Source organism: Mus pahari, chromosome 3 (assembly GCF_900095145.1).
Source record: "Mus pahari chromosome 3, PAHARI_EIJ_v1.1, whole genome shotgun sequence".
Lineage (NCBI taxonomy): Eukaryota > Metazoa > Chordata > Mammalia > Rodentia > Muridae > Mus > Mus pahari.
This window is the reverse complement of record NC_034592.1, coordinates 44,671,659-44,692,511: the sequence shown is the minus strand read 5'-3', so window position 1 is coordinate 44,692,511 and position 20,853 is coordinate 44,671,659. Positions and strand designations below refer to the sequence as shown.

At 39.8% G+C, this 20,853-nt stretch overlaps 1 protein-coding gene across 3 annotated transcripts in view; it reads left to right on the top strand.

The window, feature by feature from the left end:
- Positions 1 to 18,738, top strand: part of Cytip (cytohesin 1 interacting protein) — a 67,395-nt gene extending 48,657 nt beyond the window's left edge. For all 3 annotated transcript variants that reach the window (XM_021194903.2, XM_029535798.1, XM_029535799.1), the window contains 6 exons: positions 312 to 366; positions 3,272 to 3,374; positions 3,572 to 3,665; positions 6,375 to 6,444; positions 13,660 to 13,726; positions 17,258 to 18,738. In XM_021194903.2, the coding sequence (XP_021050562.1) occupies positions 312 to 366; positions 3,272 to 3,374; positions 3,572 to 3,665; positions 6,375 to 6,444; positions 13,660 to 13,726; positions 17,258 to 17,724 (856 nt within the window). In that variant the 3' untranslated portion in view covers positions 17,725 to 18,738. The remainder of the gene's footprint in view (positions 1 to 311; positions 367 to 3,271; positions 3,375 to 3,571; positions 3,666 to 6,374; positions 6,445 to 13,659; positions 13,727 to 17,257) is intronic.
- Positions 18,739 to 20,853: the final 2,115 nt, after the last annotated feature.

Here is a 20,853-nt window from a genome sequence, read left to right as displayed (position 1 = left end):
TCTCTCTCTCTCTCTCTCTCTCTCTCTCTCTCTCCATCCTCTTCCTTCCCCTCTCTCTCCTCTTCATTTCTTCTCCTTTTTTCCTTCCTTCCTTCCTTCCTTCCTTCCTTCCTTCCTTCCTTCCTTTCTTGCCTCTTTTTAAGTCTCTGCCTGAGATAAGTGCTACACACACACACACTTACACATTGCTAACTCATACTACAATTATAGAAATGAATGCTAATTTTCATTATAACAATTATTGTTAATGTTAAATATATGATAAATATTATATTTTGATTTCTATGCAGTTTATTTATGTTTACTTACAGGAAGGTTGTTACTGTGGAAAAGCAGGACAATGGAACATTTGGATTTGAAATTCAGGTGGGTAGTTTTTAAACATTTTAGATTTCCAAAGGAAAACCAGGCACTACTTCTATCAAGATATTTGTAAGGAACAATGAAGTCGGAGTAGGGTTAGAATGACCATGGAGACTAGATTTTGTTTAGTGTGTGGTTGTTTTTTCAGTGCGTTGAGTATTATGGGAAGAGAAAATGTTGGAGCTTATATTTCTCTAGAGTTGCAGCTTGCTCCTTATGCATCACTATGGTCTTCCTTAAGAAGAACTCCAAACAAAGGTGCTTGATATATCCTGTTCTTAAATAAGAAAGCAAGTGGCATTTACAGACATTTATTTTCATATAATCATATTCTTGTATTGTATGTAAATCAGATTCTAAATACTTAAGTTGGGCATGGTGGTTCACGGCTTTAATCCCAGCACTTGGGAGGCAGAGGCAGGGAGTTCCAGGCTAGCCAAGACTACACTATGAGACCCAGTTTCAAAATAAAAAGTAAATAAAAATGAATACTTGCCAGATGGTATATCTGTGTATATAGACTCCATACATGTTACAATTGAGACCAATTTTTTTGGAAGGGGGTATAGTGAGAAATTTACAACACACACACACACATACACACATACACACATACACCATACACACACACACACACACACACACACACCATAACACTTTATTACGTGAAAACCGCTGGTGAAAATTAATAGTGGTCTTCATAGGTTACAATGTGGCTCTCCAAGAATATCTGTTGCCCGTCTTTTCGTAATTATATTTGAGAAGATGGAGAATGAAGTCATGTGGACTGTAGTCTAATTGAGTGGAGCAACTTGAGTGTCATTTCCCCCACACCATTTCTGCATTTCTTTCCCACGTGCTTTGCATAATCGTATTCTTATGTGTATGTCAGAGTTTAGGTCTTCGCTCGTGAATGCTGCTTTCAGAAAACTTTGCTATGATGGCGACCCCATGAAAGGGAACTCAGTTGTATTTTAAGATCAGGAGCAGGAAGCTGCTACCTTAAATGTGTTTCATGAGTGAAGAAACAAGCATGGAATGATCAGGGAAGTAGTGGGAAGCAGTGGTTTCTGCTTGCTGAGCTCCATTCCTCTAAAATGTGGTGCAGTCTATAATTTACCATAAAATCATTGGGACATAATTTTCTACAAAAAAAAAAAAAAAAAACGTGCTAAATCTATCAGATTTTCGAAGTATAGGCCCCCCTCACAAGAGAGAGCCATTCGACTTTCTCTGAAGATAACCGTATGTCCACGCCAGCCTCTTCAAGGTTGCCTAGGGGTAGTAACTGCATTGCCCATCACTGATACCTTCTGGTTCTCCCTCACCACAAGTGTGTGTGTGTGTGTGTGTGTGTGTGTGTGTGTGTGTAGAATCAAAGTGAAAATCAACTTTACTAGAGGACAGACCACAGAGCCATGAAATAGGAGCGCAGCGAGACCTGATGGCTTCACCTCTGAACTACGGCACCTATATGTCACCTCTGAAGTCAACACTTCACAGGGATGCTCATGACAATTTCTTTCTGAGCCAACAGAAGACAAGGATGGGAGATATGGGTGGGCGATATGGTCGTACTATTTGACCGAGTATTCTTTTCTGTGCCTTCATGGCTTCTGGTTTCCCCCTTTTAACTCTAATTTCCAAATTCACAGCTGCTCTGTAATGTGCCTGTGCACATAAATCAAAGTGCTTCTTCTGCCCTGTGCTCACTTCGATACCTAGGCTTGGAAGGTGGGTTTTCCTGTCGATGTGGATTGCTATAGCAGTGACTTCTAAAAGGTTTCTCAGTCAGTTTTCGGCTCTTGCAGCACATGAATTAAATTGGCTTCTATTTCTACAAGGAGCTGAGCTCTGGTCTGAGGCAGGAAATTATCACAAAAGGTTTCTGGTATAGGTGCAACACATGTTATAGGCCACTTAAAGTTCCTCTTCCTTTCAAATAGAAGATTCTAAATGTACTACATCTGAGTGGAAATCAGCAGTTAACAGAACCAAGTGACTAGCTCTGGGAATGTTCTGCGTGTGACTGATCATCATGTCTCAGGTGTGGATACCTCTAGAAGAAAGCAGCCCTCTGATGTGGCTTAGCTTTTAGCAGTCAGATTTGAAAGGACAACTCAAAACATTGATTTTTTTTTCAGAGTTACAAAATTGTTATACAGAGCAAATGTTTCCCTAGTGCTTTCATACACTTTGAAGTAAAAACTAAAAAACACCAACAATAGAGCTCACTGAATTATTTGTGTCAGACTGAGCCATCTGGGGGCAGCATATCTCTCTCTCTCTCTCTCTCTCTCTCTCTCTCTCTCTCTCTCTCTCTCTCTCAATTCATTTAGTTGGATGATTGAATAACTGGTGAGAATTCGGGACAGGAGGGGACTGTGTGCTCAGAAATGAAATTGACTGAGTCAGGTAGAACAAACCTAGTGCAGATTGTCATTATTTGCAGAACTCTGATATAATATGATTACTGCTGGCCCATCTCCCTGCTGGATATTTTGTATCTCATACTCTCTCCGCCAATGCCTGTTTTAGCCTGGAGCACCCACAAGGATTGCTTTCTTTCATTTGGCTATGGTTGTTTCATCCCTTTGAGAACTAAGACTCTTAATTTTTTTTCTTGATAAATGCACAATGAAATCATCAGGTGGTCTCTTAGGCTTGTAAACAGAACATCTTGAGACACTTACATCCCACTTTTTCTCTCATGCCAGATGTTTTATGAATGGAGTTGGCTGCCGATGATCTGGTGGATTGCAAAATTGGTAACTTCCATTCAGTGTACAGCGAAAAAGCGTTTCCAAAGTTGTCCTTTGCACTAACCTATTATGTCATGGTTTTAGGTTTTGACCAATATTTGTTGACCTTTTGGAAAAGTTACTATGTATCCACTTATATTTTATAGACCTACAGACTCCAGAACCAGAACATCTGTTCCTCAGAAGTGTGCACTATGATTTGCAAAGTGCAGGAAGACAGTCCCGCTCACTGCGCTGGCCTGCAAGTTGGTAATGTAGCTCTGCTCATACTAGAAGCCATTAAATACCAAAAACCTCTTTGATAGCCAAGGGTAGGAAGTAGTTGCTGCTTTGAATTTTCTTGAGTGACACTGTGGCTTGGGAGCATGCTTGTTTTACTTCATTTCCATGTTGGGGGAATTGTTTACGTAACTAATAAAACATTCATTTCTCTGGGCATCTCACAGGTGACATCTTTGCAAATGTCAATGGTGTGAGCACAGAAGGCTTTACTGACAAGCAAGTGGTCGACCTGATCCGATCGTCAGGAAATCTGCTAACGTAAATATCCACTTACTTGCTATGGGGTTTCAAAGATGTTTTGGTGTCTGGGAATACCTGACAAGTGGGTGGCTTGTCTGGTTTTGTAGACACAATTTGTCTGTGGTGCACAGAATGCAGCATGCACAGCTTTGAGGTACGGACATTTTTATTGGCCCCTTTGTTTCCCAAGGTTTCATGAGTCAACATCTGAAGTCAGGAGATGACACTAGACAAAAGTCCTTGTGGGAGGGACATCAATTGCTAATGTATTCTTAATGTCAATTCAATAAAACTGGCACACATTTCTTTGGACCAAGAGAAACTGGTCCTGTTCTCACAGTTCATGAAATCTTCTAGCTCAAACGTTTTTTTCCCCCTCTCTCTCATATGCTTCAAACCTCTTGATGTTTTTTTCTCTGTCATTGTTTTCTAAGAGATAATGAAATGTTCCCACCTTGGAGCATATATAGTCATAGGCACTAATGTTCAATTTATCAGAAGGACCTTGGTCTTCCCAGCTACTCAAAGGGTTTAATCTTTGAGACTGATCATAACAATCTTAAGAAGGTATATCTACAAACACACCCATTATTAGCCAAAAACGACATAACTATCTAAAAAAATAGACAGCATCAGATTTCTTTCACTGTGTGCCAAGGACCCAGTAGGACCTTAATAATCAGTTGTAGGAGAATTCATTAGTGCATAAAAATCATATGTACTGAGCAAATATTAAGTTTTTAATCTCTGTGTGCATTCTAAGGAGGCAACAATAAACACTGTAAAACTCTAAAAATCGTAGATTTCTAAGAAAAGCCTGAAATTTAAAAAAAATTACAGTTATTGATAACCACTATAGGAAAGGCAGATAGTGTCACAGGGGAGTCCACTGAGGAAGACAGTAGCCAGTGGAGCTGAGATGTGCAAAGTGCTCCATTCACTCTGAGAAAGTACTGTTGGAGCTGAGCCCAAACAGAGGGAAGGAATGGCCATGGGAACTCCTCGTGGGAACATGGAGGTAAAGAAAAGTATCTTTGAGCCCTGGAAATAGATTTGGCATGTTCTAAGGATGATCTGAACCAGGCTAGTGGATTAGCGAGACTGTATGAGTGGTGAAGTCACCGCTGGCCAAGCATCAGATTATGAGACGCATTGCTGTTCCAGGGTGTTTGGATTTTGTTCAGAGTTGGGTAGTTTCAGCATTACCTAATTAATTTTTCTTCACAGGCGCTTTGTCAGTCCAGGTTTATTCCTTTACGTAGATGAAGTGCCTGGGGCTAACGAGGGGTTAGTTGAGTTCAGCCCGGTAGTGAGTGACGCTGAAACCCGGTTTGCCCAGGATGTCAGGACTGGCTTTTTCCAGTTACAGCTGTGCATAGTGAGCTGCCAGTAGAATCTACCAGATTCTTTCTTCATGGGTATGTCAAAGGAAGTGTTGGGTGGGTGATTGAAATGAGGCAGATTTTTAAATGACTGATGATGGTGGAGCTGAGGCTAGCCCTTTGAGGTTTAAGGGGGTAAAAGTTAGGAAAGCTTTGTCTCAAAGAAACCATGTAGAATCCAAGAGAAAACACTATTGGTTACAGTCAGAAAAATATGCCCCATGTAGATGAAACAAGAAGACCATGGGTTAATAAGGGTGGAAATGGTTCTTAGAAACCCACAGAGGGATAAAATATGAGACAAGGTGACCAAATACTGAAGGGGGGGGGCTCCCATCTCAACACTTGTACACATCATTGCTTAGGCAGCTTAGAACAAGACCAAGAGTCTTTTGCAGCTTCTTAGTGAGTCTACTGTCTAAAAACTAACATCATCTCAATCAGAAATCACACAGCGTTTGCTGTACTGTCATCTTATTATGTTGGGTCTGAGACTGGAAGAAAAGAGAAAATGTGATTTCACATTTAGAACTCCTACCATATCTTTAATTTTTTCTCATGCTTTCATAAATATAACTGTAATTTAGTTGTCAAAAAGACTTAGAACAAATACTTTGAAATGTTTAAGAGTATGATTTCCAAGGTGAAATTAACTACCATCCTCAGGTGGAGGATTTGTAGTCAAAACAATGCTCAAAACAAACCAACTCCAGAGATAATAAACCTTCTATTTTTAGAAAATCCATGATGTAGAAAGAGAAGAACATTGTTACACCAGTTATTCTAGATGGCCATTTGTAAACTAAACCATTTCATTTGATGAAATGGCCATACACTATTGCAGAAAATCTTCCCTGTTTCAAGAAATAACACATCAAGTTCACTGTTGCTGAAATCCTGTGCACTGTTTTTCTTTTATTGACGTACCACCTGGCTCATAGTAGATGCCCAGTGAATGTTTACGAAATAACTGAGATTGTTGAGCCTGTCCAGGCAAGAGTAGAATCTGGTGGATAGCAACATAGTGTCTTAGTGCCATAGTGCCATTAGCACACAGTGCCTTCTAGAAAACGAGCTTTGATTTATAACTAGCCAGGATCTTTCCCTCCACACTTTGCCAGGCTTTTTCCCCCCTTTTTTCCCCCCACCCCACTGTTGTTCAGAAATTTGGCTTAGGTCCAGATGCTCAAGTATCCACACTCCATAGTCAAGAGCCTCAGAAAGGGTGACATTTATGCCGCCTATCTGGTATAGACTACTCTCCACTTGCATCGCTTCTTAAGGATGGCACCTCTTTGAAGGATAGCTCTGTTGTTTATCCTACCTTTCCCTTATCTTCAAACAGGATAGAGACTCTTAATGGAACAATGATGCACAGAAGAGCAGAACTTGAAGCAAAACTGCAGACTTTAAAGGTAACTTGACTTAACCCAGCGTGTCAGTTTTCATCCATGAATGTGCGAGTAGAATAATGATCTATCTTGGAAACCGAGATAGCCCTTGAAGGGGAAATGTCAGGATGCATCTAAGCTACCAACAGGTCAAGGACCACACAATTACCTTTGCAGCAATATCTAAGACTGTGAATAGGTGTAAATCACCCTCTTCCTTCCCCATTCAGAGTCTATGAGGCTCAGAAAGCCAGCGGGAAGGCATATTACCTGAAGAACTAGTCATTGATGCACCTGTGATCACTCTTGATTTACATTTTGTTGAAGGAGCAAAACAGAGGAAGAGGTAGCATTGAGTGCTGCAGAGTGCTGGCGGGCACACACTTCTGCCTTCCCAGTCGACTTCTTTGCCTCTTTTCCTTCTGCGCCATTCTGAAAAGGGACTATCTACCACTAATGCTGTGACTGTCCTTGAATCTGCTTTCTTGGGCAAACACACTACTACCTTGAAAGGGAAGAAAAAGGTCACAAGGGACAGTGCCTAAAGCTCAGGACGAATTCTCTGGCATGGCTCTTGCAAGGTTTCCAAAAATTCAGTTCTCTAGGTTGGTGAGCCCTCCAGGCTATGAACTCCAGACACTTCTGGAATGAGTTTAAAGGTGCGCTGACTCCTCCCAGTTCCCAGTACTGTCCCCTGCAGGACATTGGAGCTGCCAGCTACTCGGGGATAGCTTGGCTACAGGCAAGCAACTTACTTGTATTTGGTAACAGTCTGAAAAAAAAGTCTGAAAAAAGTCATTACTTTTTCTCATGAAGTACACTCATAAATCACGGATTTCAAGAGGTCAGTTCACTGTATTTACATTTTATCAAGAACCTTTCCCTCCTACCGTATTTATTCACTAGCAAGCCTCACTAAGATTAACTTTGATACTTTTGAAATAGTGCCCATTCCCCATGATTTTTAAGTTCTATTTAAAATAAAATCATTAAGAATCCCTTCTACCCAGACTTTGATAGGAATTAAAGTTTGTTTATAAAATAAGTGAGAACAGTTGAAATCTTCGTAGCTCTCAGTTGAATATGTTTTTCATTTTTATTTAGCACTTCATATACTCTAGAATAATTTCCTTCATGTGTTTTCGAATACATTCTCTAGCTAAAGAAGGATAATCCTTTTTATTTTAAGTTTTGCCTTTTAGCTCAATTATGAATCTAATTTACTTTTCTTCTCTTATAGCATTGGCTAGGATCTTCAGTCTATTGTAAACTGTTGTATTACTCACCATGACTTAAAGGACTGCTTCTGAAATTTATATAAAATTTCAATATCTATATTCTCTTTTAGAATATAAGTAGGTCCTTAGTATACTTTGAATGCCTACTTAAGAACTCATCTTCCTGACTCTTATTTACTTTAGAGCATTTCATCAATTAAAACATACATAACAAGAGATGTTATTATAAACAACAAGAAACAAAAACATATAATAATGTGTTCCAATGATGTGCGTGCATTGCCCCTTCATTCAACTCTCCTCTGTAGGTCTTTGTCATTCCTGCATAATATTTCATTAAATGATGATAACTCAATCTTTCCAGAACAGTCCTTATATTTCTTTACTACTTCTGAAGTCTGCTTTTTTTAGGTAATTTAAAGTATTTTGGTTTATGGGATCCAAGTTTTGTTTCCCTACTTTTGTGGAAACCTTTCATTTACTTGTTTATAAAAGAGCTTCTAAATATAGGCCAGTTGTCAGTCATCTGCATTAAAACATTTTTTTCCCTAAAAATTTAGTTTTTTCCTTTTTTCATATTGAAGTCTTTAATTCATCCGGAGATACTCTTGCCATATACTATAAAGTATGGGATAATTTGAATTTTGTCCATGTGCACAGGCAGTTCTCCCAGTATAATTTGTGCTGTGCCTTCCTCCTTACCTGACTTGCTGTGAAGCTTCTATTTTAACGAAGTCTCCATGTAAGTCCACATTTACTCACAGACTCTCGAATATGGCCATTTTGATTTTTATCTCCAACTCAGTTTGCAATAGAGAGTGATACCTTACTGAACAATGTTCTTAGTCTGTTGATCATCCATCAAATAGTCAAGTTCCATGAGTATATGCAAGAGGTTTGATTGACATTTCATTTTATATAGATAACTCAGTGCCTCAGGTATTAAATGTTACGTGGTATTTCATTTTCTTATTGCTAGGTTTTCTTAACCATTTTGCTGTTTTTCTTTTCATCTTTCATAAAATCTGATAATTTACACATACAGGTCATATTTTTTTTTGTTGTATTGTCCTTTGTACTTTAGCATTTTATTATAGTTTTTTTTCCCTAGAGAAATAAAATTTATGGTTAAAGAATAGATATACATAGATTATTTGTATGCTGTTGATAATAGTCAAGCACTTTGTTAAACCACATAATCTCTACTAAGTTGTTTGTATATTATTTGGTGTGCTCTACAAGGATAATAACTGGACAAAATGAATCTATTTCCCTTCTATGCTGGGCAGTCTTGGTGAGGATTGTTGCTTAAGGTGAGGGGAATAATCTTGGCATCCTTACTTTGTCCTTTAGTGGGTCTTTAGGCTCTTTCACTTTCTGAGGAACTGCCAGAATGAGTTCCAGAGTGGTTGTACCAGTTTGCAGTCCCACCAGCAGTGGAGGAGTGTTCTTCTTTCTCCATATCCTCGCCAGCATGTGCTGTCACCTGAGTTTTTGATCTTAGCCATTCTGATTGGTGTGAGGTGGAATCTCAGGGTCATTTTGATTTGTATTTCTCTGATGATTAAGGACTTTGAACATTTCTTTAATGGCCATATGATATTCTTCTGTTCTGAATTCTCTGTTTAGCTCTGTACCCTATTTTTAAATTGCTTTATTTGTTTTTTGGTTTTTTGGTTTTTTTGGAGTTTAACTTCTTGAGTTCTTTATGTACTTTGGATATTAGCCCTCTGTCAGATGTAGGGTTAGTGAAGTTTTTTCCCCAATTTTGCCCATTTTGTCCTATTGACAGTGTCTTTTGTCTTACAGAAGTTTTTCACTTTCATGAGGTTCCATTTATCAGTTGTTGATCTTAGAGCCTGGGCTGTTGGTGTTCTGTTCAGAAACTAAGAATTCAAGGCTTTTTTCCTACTTTCTTTTCTATTAGATTCAGTATATTTGATTTTATGTTGAGGTCCTTGATCCACTTGGAGTTGAGTTTTGTGCAAGGTGATAAACATGGATCTATTTTCATCTGTCTACATACAGACCAGCAGTTAGACCAGTACCATTTGTTGAAGATGTTTTCTTTTTTATACTGTATGTTTTTGACTTCTTTGTCAAAGATCAAGTCTCCATAGGTGTGTGAAAATAGCCTTGGATGACCTACATTTTTGTTTCTAAGGCTTTTAGGTTTAGTGTTAAAATTACTAAGTATATGACATGAGCTGGGTTGTTCCTCTTTTTAAAACTTGGTAGAATTTTTGTAATGCCATCTGAATCATCAGGACTTGGGGTTCTTTCTGGAGGGAATATTTTCAAACCATGGCTTTCGTTTCTTTATTATTAGTAAAGCTACTCAGACGACTTTCTGGAACAGTTTTAGTAAGTTCTATGTCCATCAATAAAGTATTCTAATTTTCAAATATATTTAGATAATTGCCTGATAAGACTTCCATTCTTAACCTTTAATCCCTGCTAGAACTGTCATTTTTAATCCTCGTTTTAACTTATTCTGTTCATGCTTTCTTTTTACCTTCTTGGTAATTTTCTCTAGGGGACTTTCTAATTACATTATCTGCCCTCCATTGTGTGTGTGTGTGTGTGGTGTGTGTGTGTGTGTGTGTGTGTGTGTGTGTTCCCGCACGCACGTGCGCATGCATATTTATATACGTGCCTGTGTGTCTTTCCCTGTGTTTCCTGACTACTTTTTACTGCAACTTAATTAGGTTCAGACTCATACCTCAATTCATACTGTTTAAATTTGGCTCTGATCTTTATATCAATAGACATGTGACTGGCTCTGTGTACTGTCTTTATTACTTCCCACATTATCTTGTGCACTTCCATTAGAAATATGTTAGGGACTTTTGATTTGCCTTCCTTAATAATGACTTCAGTGGCATCCTAGTTACCTGTCTTCCATATAGAATGTGTTCTTTCTAATGAGCTTTTAAATGTGATTTATACTTTATCAACAAGAGACTCTTTTTTTTTTTGTAACTGTCTGTTCATATTTCTCTCAACATTTTTGTGCTTATGAATAATGGTTTTTATCTTTCCATCAGAACTTATAGCACTCTTAGTTTGGTGCCTGTTTTGGATTCTTTCTGTTTCTATGTTGCTGGGAGAGATCTCTGTCTTGATTAGCAGCTCACTGTCTTTCCTGTCACTGAGGACCTGGGGATGCTGTGGGCTTGATAGGTAGCTTCATCTCTATGGGATGGCTGTGCAGATCTCTCCACACAGGGCATAAAAGTTTCCCCTCCAGGTCCAGGACCAAGAGCTTGGCTGCCTTTCTCAGCGAGTAAATGCCCAGGGTGGCTCAGGTAATGAAGCATTGCTGTGTTTCTGTTTGCCAAGATGCCTCCAGCTGCAAGCAGCTTTTATCAGCCTACTTTTCTTAGTACCTGATATTCAGTCAGGGTTTATTTCTCAAGAAGAACCCTTAGCTGATTGCTTAGGGTTAAATAGACAATTTGAAGACACATATTACCTCCGAACCTAATTTCCTAACTAACACTTGATGCTTCAACATGACAGCTCTTGAAGTTCCATTCTGTTTATCACCTCACATTTATGTCTGACAAGCAGTCTTGGAATTATGAGATAAGTACTTAATCCCTCAGGGCAGAAATGACTGGGACTGGCCTAAAGGCAGGTTGGTTTCCCTTTTGTGTGATGACATTTATTTTGCATCCTATAAATGTGAGTATTCTATTCACAAAGATGCAAAGACTGTGTAGAGCCCCAATCTCTTTGTTGGAGGAATGTTGTCCCTTCTGACTACATGATTTCCTTTACCTTGGCCTATGCTTCCTTGCTCAACACAGATAGTGAACTAGCTAAAAGAGTTACTTTTAAATGTATCTGTTACTTGATAGGCCTATTATATACTTTGAGAAGTATTTTGTTCCAATGAAGTTTTATTTTCTAACCTATAACCAAGTTATGAAAATTAAATGACTTATTATCTGTGAGACCAGAATTAAAAGATTAAGTGTTGGGATAATTGCTATTTGTCTTATGTAGAATGAAAGTACTGGAGCCATACCTGAAACCAACTCACCATGTTATAGCTTAGGGTTGTTTAAGGAAGCCGTTTTTTTATTTATTTATTTATTTATTTTTGCATACTCACTCAACAATATTCAATCATTCCTTTAGCTGCCATGCAAGCGCCCATGTACCATGTCCAGTGTCAGTGTGGTATCATGAGGCCAGATCCACGTATGGTTTTAACTCTCATCTGATATAGAACATTTAGATGTGACTACATGTCTAACAACCCTGAATAAAACAGGAAAAAAGTTTCAGAGGTAAAACAGTCACTTTGTTACCTCTGCTCTTTACACTGAAGTTTCCTTAGTGTAAGTCATATCACACTTAGGTGACTAGGCTAGACCAGAAAATCAGGGATCATAAAACCCGGTCACGAATGTCAACTATTTGAAAAGCTCTGTCCATGAACTCGTGAAAGCCAAATTCAGAAAGATTATATATATATATTTGTCTTTGTGTCTTTAGTTTTGACCAACAACCTACCTTTTTCCTTAACTCTGTTCTCCTGAAGGAGATAAATATCATTAGCAAAGAAGAAATGTGTAGGTCCGTATGCAAGCTCTGGCTAGTCCTGTGTTTCACAGGCCTCTGTTCTTGGTTTTCACATAACGATAAACTTATAGGAGGATAAGAGGAGTCCCTGATGCAGCCACCCATCCTGTGACTACTCTAGAGTGATACTACAGTTCATGAAAACAAAAACAAAAACAAAACAAAATAACAACAACCAAAAATAACCCAGAAGAACAAAACACCAGCAACTAGAAAATGAGCTGAGCTAAGCTTTTAACTGCTTTCATTGTTTGATTTATTTTTTGGCAGCCCCAGAAAGGCTTCGGATGCTGCTGTGAGCATCCTAAGTGTTCTGTAGGATAAGGAATGGTCCCCACTCCTCCTCGTACTCATTCAGTGATGTTCCTGAGATTTTATTTTCTTCCCCTTCTTCCATTTTCTTCCATTAAATGCACATAAAGAGGATTGTTCTCTTCCAACTAGGCCATCTTTCTTATGAATAAATGTCCTTGGCAAGCCTGAGCTGTGGCCACATGGTGGCCTTGCTACCGGGACCTAAAATAGCAAAGGCAAGGTGAAGCAAGGGGGCAGGAAGTCGGAAGGAGAGCGAACAGAACACCTGCCTTCCCAGATGGCTTCTTCTCGCTTGGCTCTGACTTCCACTGACTTGGCTACCCTGTGGGCTGGACCAGGCCAGGCCTTCTGTGCTGAGTGACTGTTCTTATAGTCAATTCTTTCTCGTGCTGGTCACATTCTTTTCGTTTGCTACAGTGGCCAAGGGAAGAAGCCGTTTTGAAGTCAAGGGGTGAACTGGAGGCACAGCTCAGTTGGCAGAGTGCTTGTTTAACATGCATCGAGTCTTGCTCCCCAGAACCTCATAAATGACACGGTGGAGAATGTACTTGGGAATTGGAAATGGGAGAATCCAAAGTTTAATATCATCTTCAAGGGCATTGTGAGATCAAGAGTCTGGGTTAGCCTGAGCTACATAAGATGACATTTCAAAACAAGCAAACAGTTAGGACACTTAAGTATGTTCTAGATAGATGTCAAATAAAATTTTGTTTTAGAGCCCAGACTTATTGATTGGTGATATTTACTAAGCATTTACAAATTTCTAGTTGCTGGTCCAAAATTTTTCATCTGTTAACTTATCTAGCCCTAAAACTCTAGGGTTTCTATCCAATATTATCTGTATCACTCATGTACAAAGTGCTTACGGCTAGTAAACACTTTCAAACACAAAACAACACGAACTTCGTCAGTTTTCTTCTTTTTCAAGAGAAGAATTGTGGGTCAGTGATAAATCAGTATTCCTAATATCCTCTATAATTCAACCTAAGTCTCTAGGCAAGAGGAGTGGGACTGGTGCGGCTGGCAGTCTCCCCTGCCTCGCTCACTTGAATCTCCTGAGACTCAGAACCTTTCCCCCTTATCTTTCTCACAGCAAACCTTGAAGAAAAAATGGGTGGAGCTCAGGTCTCTGCACTTACAGGAACAGCGCCTGTTGCATGGTAAGTTCAATTTCCTGCCAGGAAACCACATTCTCGTCACACCCTCTCAGCATTTCTGTCTCCAAATATTTTCAGAGCATCACTATTAGAGTAAGAGTCTGCTTCGTACCAGTGAAGGCTACTGGTCTGTGTTTTGCCGGGATGAACTCTGGAGTGACTGTGTTTGGAGCAGGCTGAGTCACGCTACCCTCTCTTCTCCATACACACTACATATGCCTGTGAAAACATGCATAGACACGGGAATTACGCATTTGGAAGAGGTGACCAAAGATTGCAGAAGAGCCAGAGGAAACATTACCTGCCATTTGTAGCACATCAGCCAATGAGTTAGATTCCTGAAAATGATTCTGGCTGGAGCTATTTAGACTGAAATGGCTGTGTACTTTACAGGGAGAGCATCAACAGTTTTCCAAATTCCGTTAGTTATCTCTGCAGAGAATCTCAGGACCAAGTCCGACAGTCAAGATTATTATGCTAAGATGCATTTGTACGCTCTGTGTTTTGAAACAAGGAGATGAATCTAGTTGCTGGTTTGCTCTTTTGCTGTGCCACTTGAGCTGTGAACTTCTTTTTTTAGGCCAATCAAGACAGTGTCCTGCTATATGGCCCTGCCTATTCCGATGCTCACTAAGTAGTCCAAGGCAAACTTCTTCCACCTTAGCCTCCCCAGCACTGAAATGTCAGGCATGTGCCACCATAGCGGGCAGGGGGGAAAACAAATAATTTACCGGAGCCATTAGCTGGGTGGGCAAGAATGTAGGTTATCTCATCTGACCTCTATTTAGAAACTGGAATATTTGTTCAAATGGTAACTACTTGGCATAAAAAGATTCAACTTAAAAATCATTTAAAATTGAGTCATAAAACCATAAAAACTGTACAAATTCATGAATATCTATCTATATCAATATCTATCTATATCTATATAATGACGTGATGTCAAAATAAATTAGCTCCTCAGACATTAATTAATTAATTTACTTACTTACTTACTTACTTACTTACTTACTTTAGTAGTAAAGGCTTTTACAATATCTTCCTTCTAGATTTTGGAAGTCACAGTAGATTCTTGTGAGCTATATTCATCCTACCATGTAATACACCACACTCTTATTTAATTGAAGCTAATGCCCATGGATTAAGGTTTCAGGAAACCTCTCTCCTCGCTACCCAGCCTCTGGTAACCACCATTCTATCCTCAATAGCCATCAGAACATTGCTAGATGGCACCCGTAATGAGATAACTTCATATTTGTATTCTTGTGCTTTTTTTCCCATTTAACACATCCATGTTCATACATGATTTCACAAATATGATTTTTTTTCTTTTTATGATGGGTGAATGGTATTCCACTATGCATCTGCAGTATTTTCTTCCAGCATTCATCAGTTAACACATTATCTTTGTAGACCCCATGTTTTGGCTACTGTGAATGAGTTGAGCAAGGTTTTGTTGAAACACCGATCCTGTTTCCTATGGATATCCATATGCTAGTGACAGTACTGGGTTATATGGCAGTTTGCTGTTTGTTTTTTAGTGGAGCCTCCATACTGTTTTCCATAGCAGCTGAACTGTGTGAGGTTGTTTTTTCTCCACATCTTCACCACTGATTTTTTTATCTTGTGTCTATTCGGTGTAAGCATCTTACAGGGGTGAGATGACTCTCATCGTGTTTTTATTTGTGCTTCTCAGTTGATTAATGATGCCACACATTTTTTCGTATACCTGTTGGCCAATTTCAAGTGTTCTTCTGACAAATATCTACCCAAAAGTCTATTCAACTTTCTGTCTTATAGTCTTTTTTTTTTTCTGTCTTCTGAAGTTCCTTTATATTCTTAATTATTATTTAGGCATCGATTAACAGTTTAGAGACTTGATTTTCACTTTTTACTAGACAAGTTTGAAACCTGGACAAGTTACTTCTTTTTTAAAAATTATTTATTCATTCTGTCTGTACACACACACACACACACACACACACACACACACACANANAGAGAGAGAGAGAGAGAGAGAGAGAGAGAGAGAGAGAGAGAGAGAGAGAGAGAGAGATTCTTGACACCTTGTTCAACTTCCTGCTTTTCATAGACATGGAGTGTTTCAGAAGCCTTTGCTGAACTACTGAAGGTTTCTGAACAGCCCAGCGTAGAGTTTTCACATGTACAGGAATAGTCTTAAGCAGATCTAATATTAGGAGCTAGATTGGTGCACATTTTTTGAGGGCCTAGAGGTGTTCATTCATCTGCTTTTTCCTAGAACTAGAGGAAGTACTCAGAACACGAGGGTCTATAAAGCAGTTGCTCTTCCATCCAGATTTATCAGCAACAAAAGACGAAACAACCCAGTTGTAGCAGAAAGGAAACACGATGTAGACTGGCTGTGCTTGGCTTCATAGATCAAATGGAGGCAGAACAGCTTCTTTCTACGTTGTCAACCAAAGCCGCAGGAGAGCAGAGTAAAGAGAACTAACACAGGATGCCTTTCGGAGGGCTTGCCACCCTGTACCTTTCCTTTTGAAATAGACTCACAATCTCAGTTATGGTTTTCTGAGCACACTAGCTGTCCAGGCAATGAGAAGCAGGTGGGCAGGAGAGAATGTGACTCATGCTTCTGTTTGGGGAATCCATTTTTGGGTTATAAAGCACTGACAGGGAAACTTGACCAAGCAGCTAGAATTCTAAGGACAGAGATGTTTTCTAAGCACAGCACCATCCTAAAACATTCAGCCGTTCTACGAGGACATTTGGGATATTGAGACTGGAAGGTACAATTGATTCCATAGACCTTTTATAAGCACATGTTCTGATTTGTAGCTGTTTTCCCCCATATAAGTCAGATAGCTTTATAATAAACTTCTGACTCTTTACCGAGACAGATCATAAGAACCAGAGAAGGACTTTCTGAGCATTTATTTTGACCTCACTTCTGTGAACATTTTCATAAAAGTTTCCGGGGTTACACAACTGAAGAAATTAGCACTTGGAGGTTCACAGAGTCACGCTGTCACAGTGTCATTTGCATGGAACTGATTTCAAGTCAAGTACACTGCTCTCTGCCACTAAGATAAGTCAGCTTACAAAAAAAGAAAAGTTTTATTTGATTCAGTGTTCAAAGGTTTCAGCCTATAAATAAACTGGCTTGGGCCTGTGACAGTACATCGTGGCAGAAACACCCAGCAGACTAAAATTGCTCTATTAGTGGCTAGCTAAATTTTCCAGGGAGGTAGGATCTTTTAAAGTGTTCACCATCTCCCAGTAGCATCTTCATGCGATCCTCCTGGAGTACATTATAGATCCAAGCTATGGGCATGAATTATCTTGTTTAAATGTATTACAAGTTATAATTTTCATGACTTTCCCCTTAAAAGCGAGTCCATGGATGTTAGCTTGGGTAACCCTCCTAACTTTATTTGTGCAAGAGAAAACTTGGGCCAAAGTATATGTCCCTTGGGTTCTTTAAAGTTGGGTGTGCTTTCTTGTAGGGACTGGTGGTTAAATCCATCTCACAATAGACTCTTCTCTGTATTGTAGGAGACACAGCGAACTCCCCAAATTTGGAAAGCATGGACCTCGATGAGTCGTCCTTGTTTGGAAATCTGCTGGGGCCGAGTCCAGCCCTCCTGGACCGGCACCGACTGTCCAGTGAGAGCAGTTGTAAGAGCTGGCTGAGTTCCCTCACAGTGGACAGTGAGGACGGCTACCGGACAAGTGTGTCTGAGGACTCCATCCGGGGCGCCTTCAGCCGGCAGACCAGCACTGACGATGAGTGCTTTCACTCTAAGGATGGAGATGAGATTCTGAGGAGTGCTTCTTCCAGGAGAAACCGGAGCATCAGTGTCACTAGTAGTGGGCCCTTTTCTCCCTTGTGGGAGAGCAATTACTCAAGCGTGTTTGGGACCCTGCCTCGGAAAAGCAGACGGGGAAGTGTCCGGAAACAAATTTTGAAATTCATCCCTGGCCTTCATCGTGCAGTAGAAGAGGAAGAGAGTCGCTTTTGATGGGCTGCTGCAGACCTTTTGAATCGGCTTGTTTCACAATCCGCTCTCCACCCGCCAAGATGAACTCCTGGCTTAGTGGGAAAGTACAGATAGACTGTGGAGCTCACATCCCATTTCACGGCAGCAGTGACCTTTAAGTTCTTAGTATTGTTATTTTGGCGTCTTATATCAGAGGTTTTTTTTTTTTGTTTTTTTGTTTTGTTTTGTTTTGTTTTGTTTTTTTGTTTTCCAATCAGCAGCACTCAACTTCTAAGCAGACATGAGGAGAGGAAAGTAATAGGTTAAATAATGTAATAATATGTCTCCTCATTCTAATGCTGGCCAAGAAAGTACACACATATTTATTATACTGACCATGTGTTTAAAAAGTGGAGAATTCTTAGATCAAGTATGAATTATAGACTGACAGAATATAATTATTGGGTTGCTTTTCATATGTTAATTTGATAGACTACAAAACCTCATATTTGCTTAATTTAGTCTGTATCCTCTGGGGGAGCTTTCCCAAGAGAGAATTAAAGTTGTTTTCAAGCCATTAAAGGATCATAAGACATGAGACCATAAGCATCTTCTCACTTCAGCAGTGACAGTGACGCAGGAGAGATGCCCAGTATCTTGGGACTGGGACCCTACGCCACTCCCCACTCCATCTCTAAACAAAGTGAGCGAGACTCTCATTATTTTTGCCCATTTCAATTTTTATTTTCTGCCTGAACATGAATACCAAGGCCAGGAATCTCAGGATCAAATCTATAGATCTGTGATTGTATTTTGCTGCAAATGTCTAAAATTCTAAAAATGAGAATGGGGAAGGAACATTTCTTCTGTATGTTTATCTCCTGTTACACCTCATTAAACATTCCACATACGTATCACCTCAGCTCTCAGTTCCCTGTTAGCCGTGCTTGTATTGCATTCTCACCTGTCAATCATGCTCTATGTTATTTCAACATCCATTAAACTCTTCGTTCTGGTGATACAGCTGTTCATTACCTGTATGCTCAAGTAAATAATCTGAACCATGCGATAAAGACTTAGGTTGATTCTAAGCACACTCTCTCCTCCTCCTCCCCCCGCCTTTGTGTGTGTATGTGTGTGTGTGTGTGTGTTTTCAACAGAGCTGATACATTTAAGTGAATTTCTAGTTGGCCTATAGAAAGAAATTTTGATTTTAAAAAAGTGAGGTAAAGTTTGTAGGATAATAAGTAGTAAAAGATATCTAGGTGGGACCTGCTGTCTATAAACTCTTTGAACTAAGACACATGTTTATTTGTGTGTGTTATGCAGCACACTTCTCAGGTATACCACCAGGGCTGCCTCCCAAATATGGAGTGTCAGGAAGTCTAAAAGCATCTTAGAACAACAAATGGAACAACTGGAGACAGGATACAAGAAAGAAATAAAGGAGAGAGAGAGAGAGAGAGAGAGAGAGAGAGAGAGAGAGAGAGAGAGAGGAGAGGGAGGGAGAGAGAGAGGTCAGGAATGCAGAGCCTGTGGTCACATGGCTTGTCAGTGTCCTGACTAGAAGTGGAAGCCATTTCTTCTTGGATGTAGCCATACTCTTGGCTTCTTTACAAATCTTAACTCTTTTGTTGGTTCTGGTAGAGTTATATTAGAACAACTGGAGCTTTCTCATCATGATTGTGCATGATACAGGGACTTAGGATGTCTGAAACTCAACTTTCACCAAAAAAATCAACAGTGGCTTTTGAATTGTCTCAAATGAATAGTAATGACACAGAACTTGTGTGGGAATAAAACAAACAAGCTTTATTGTGGGAAGATGGGGAAAGGTCACAAGTTAAAGGGGAAACTCCTGAAAACAGGAGGGGTTCCCAAGAATGAAAAAGCCCTGAAAATGCCTTGTCTAGAAGTGTTCTTATTTCTGTTTTTGTTTATAGGATTTATAGTAGAAATTGATAACGACTGAGATCATTTCTATTGAGATGGGTCAGCTCTCTAGGTATCATGGCCCAGGCTAATGGAGGAACAACACACTCCGAGCATATCCTTCTGCTTCAGTCACAGGAATGATCACACCCAGTTTGCCCACTTCGTCCAGAGTACTTGCAGAGTTCCAGCTTTGTTCATCTCTGAGTTTTGTTAGTTATCTACTGGCGTTGACTTCTTTCTGTTAGCCGATAGCCCTCTCATCATTGATATCGTAGGTATATTGAGGGCTGCTAATTAAATTGTGGTCTCTATATGACCAACTTGCACTTTTATCATTTCAGAAGGAAAACTCCATCAAAGCTACAATGGTGTAGCTGCGGCTGTCCTTATTACTTCATTTTAAGGTCTTTGCTTATGGGGTGGTCTCCTTTCTGAACTAGATGGAAGCTTCTCATTAGAAGATGTGCTTACCTACAATTTAGTCTGTCACAGTTGACTTACAAGCAAGACTACAGGGAAGGACAACTGCCTTGTGTATGTTCCCGCGTGCTGCAACCTGCAAGGGACTGACCTGACTAGGACAATGGAATGACGTAACAACAGACATAGGTACAGAAAAGCTGGATAGAATTGGTCACGTGCTTTGATGAAGATGTACCGGCATCCAGGAAACTCAGCTTGCTTGTGGCACAGCTTAACAAGGGTGTGCGTTAGCTAATCTTGGTAAGAGGTCTCTCTGTAGGGGAACAGTCTAAGGCTGCAGGCAGCCCAGAGGAGAAAGCCACACCTGATACTGTCACACACTTTTACCATCTATATTCTGACCAGGGGAAGACCATTTCTGTGGGTCAAGAGACACCGGGGTCTTTTGACATGGTAGCATCCATGTCAACCTATACATCAGCTCTAGTCTTTATCCATTCCTCAGGACATTGGCCGTTGGGCCTGCTAGTCCTAACCTTGCTAGCCAGAGTCTATGTTCCTTGTGTCTAGTCAATGCCGTTGTTTCATATTCAACTCTCTGCTCTCTCCATCTTCCTTGTCAGTTTTGACCACGTTGTTTTAACCCCAACCTTTTATTTTTAACCCCAGTGTCTGTTTTGACCTTCCCCTTTGTGATCAACAAGGAATCCTCACCATGAGCCCCTTTCCCTTCCTACCTGCAGAGTGCCAGCAACAACCTCAGCTCGATGAACTTCCCACTGTAATACTTTTAATTCACCTGCTAGAAAATAT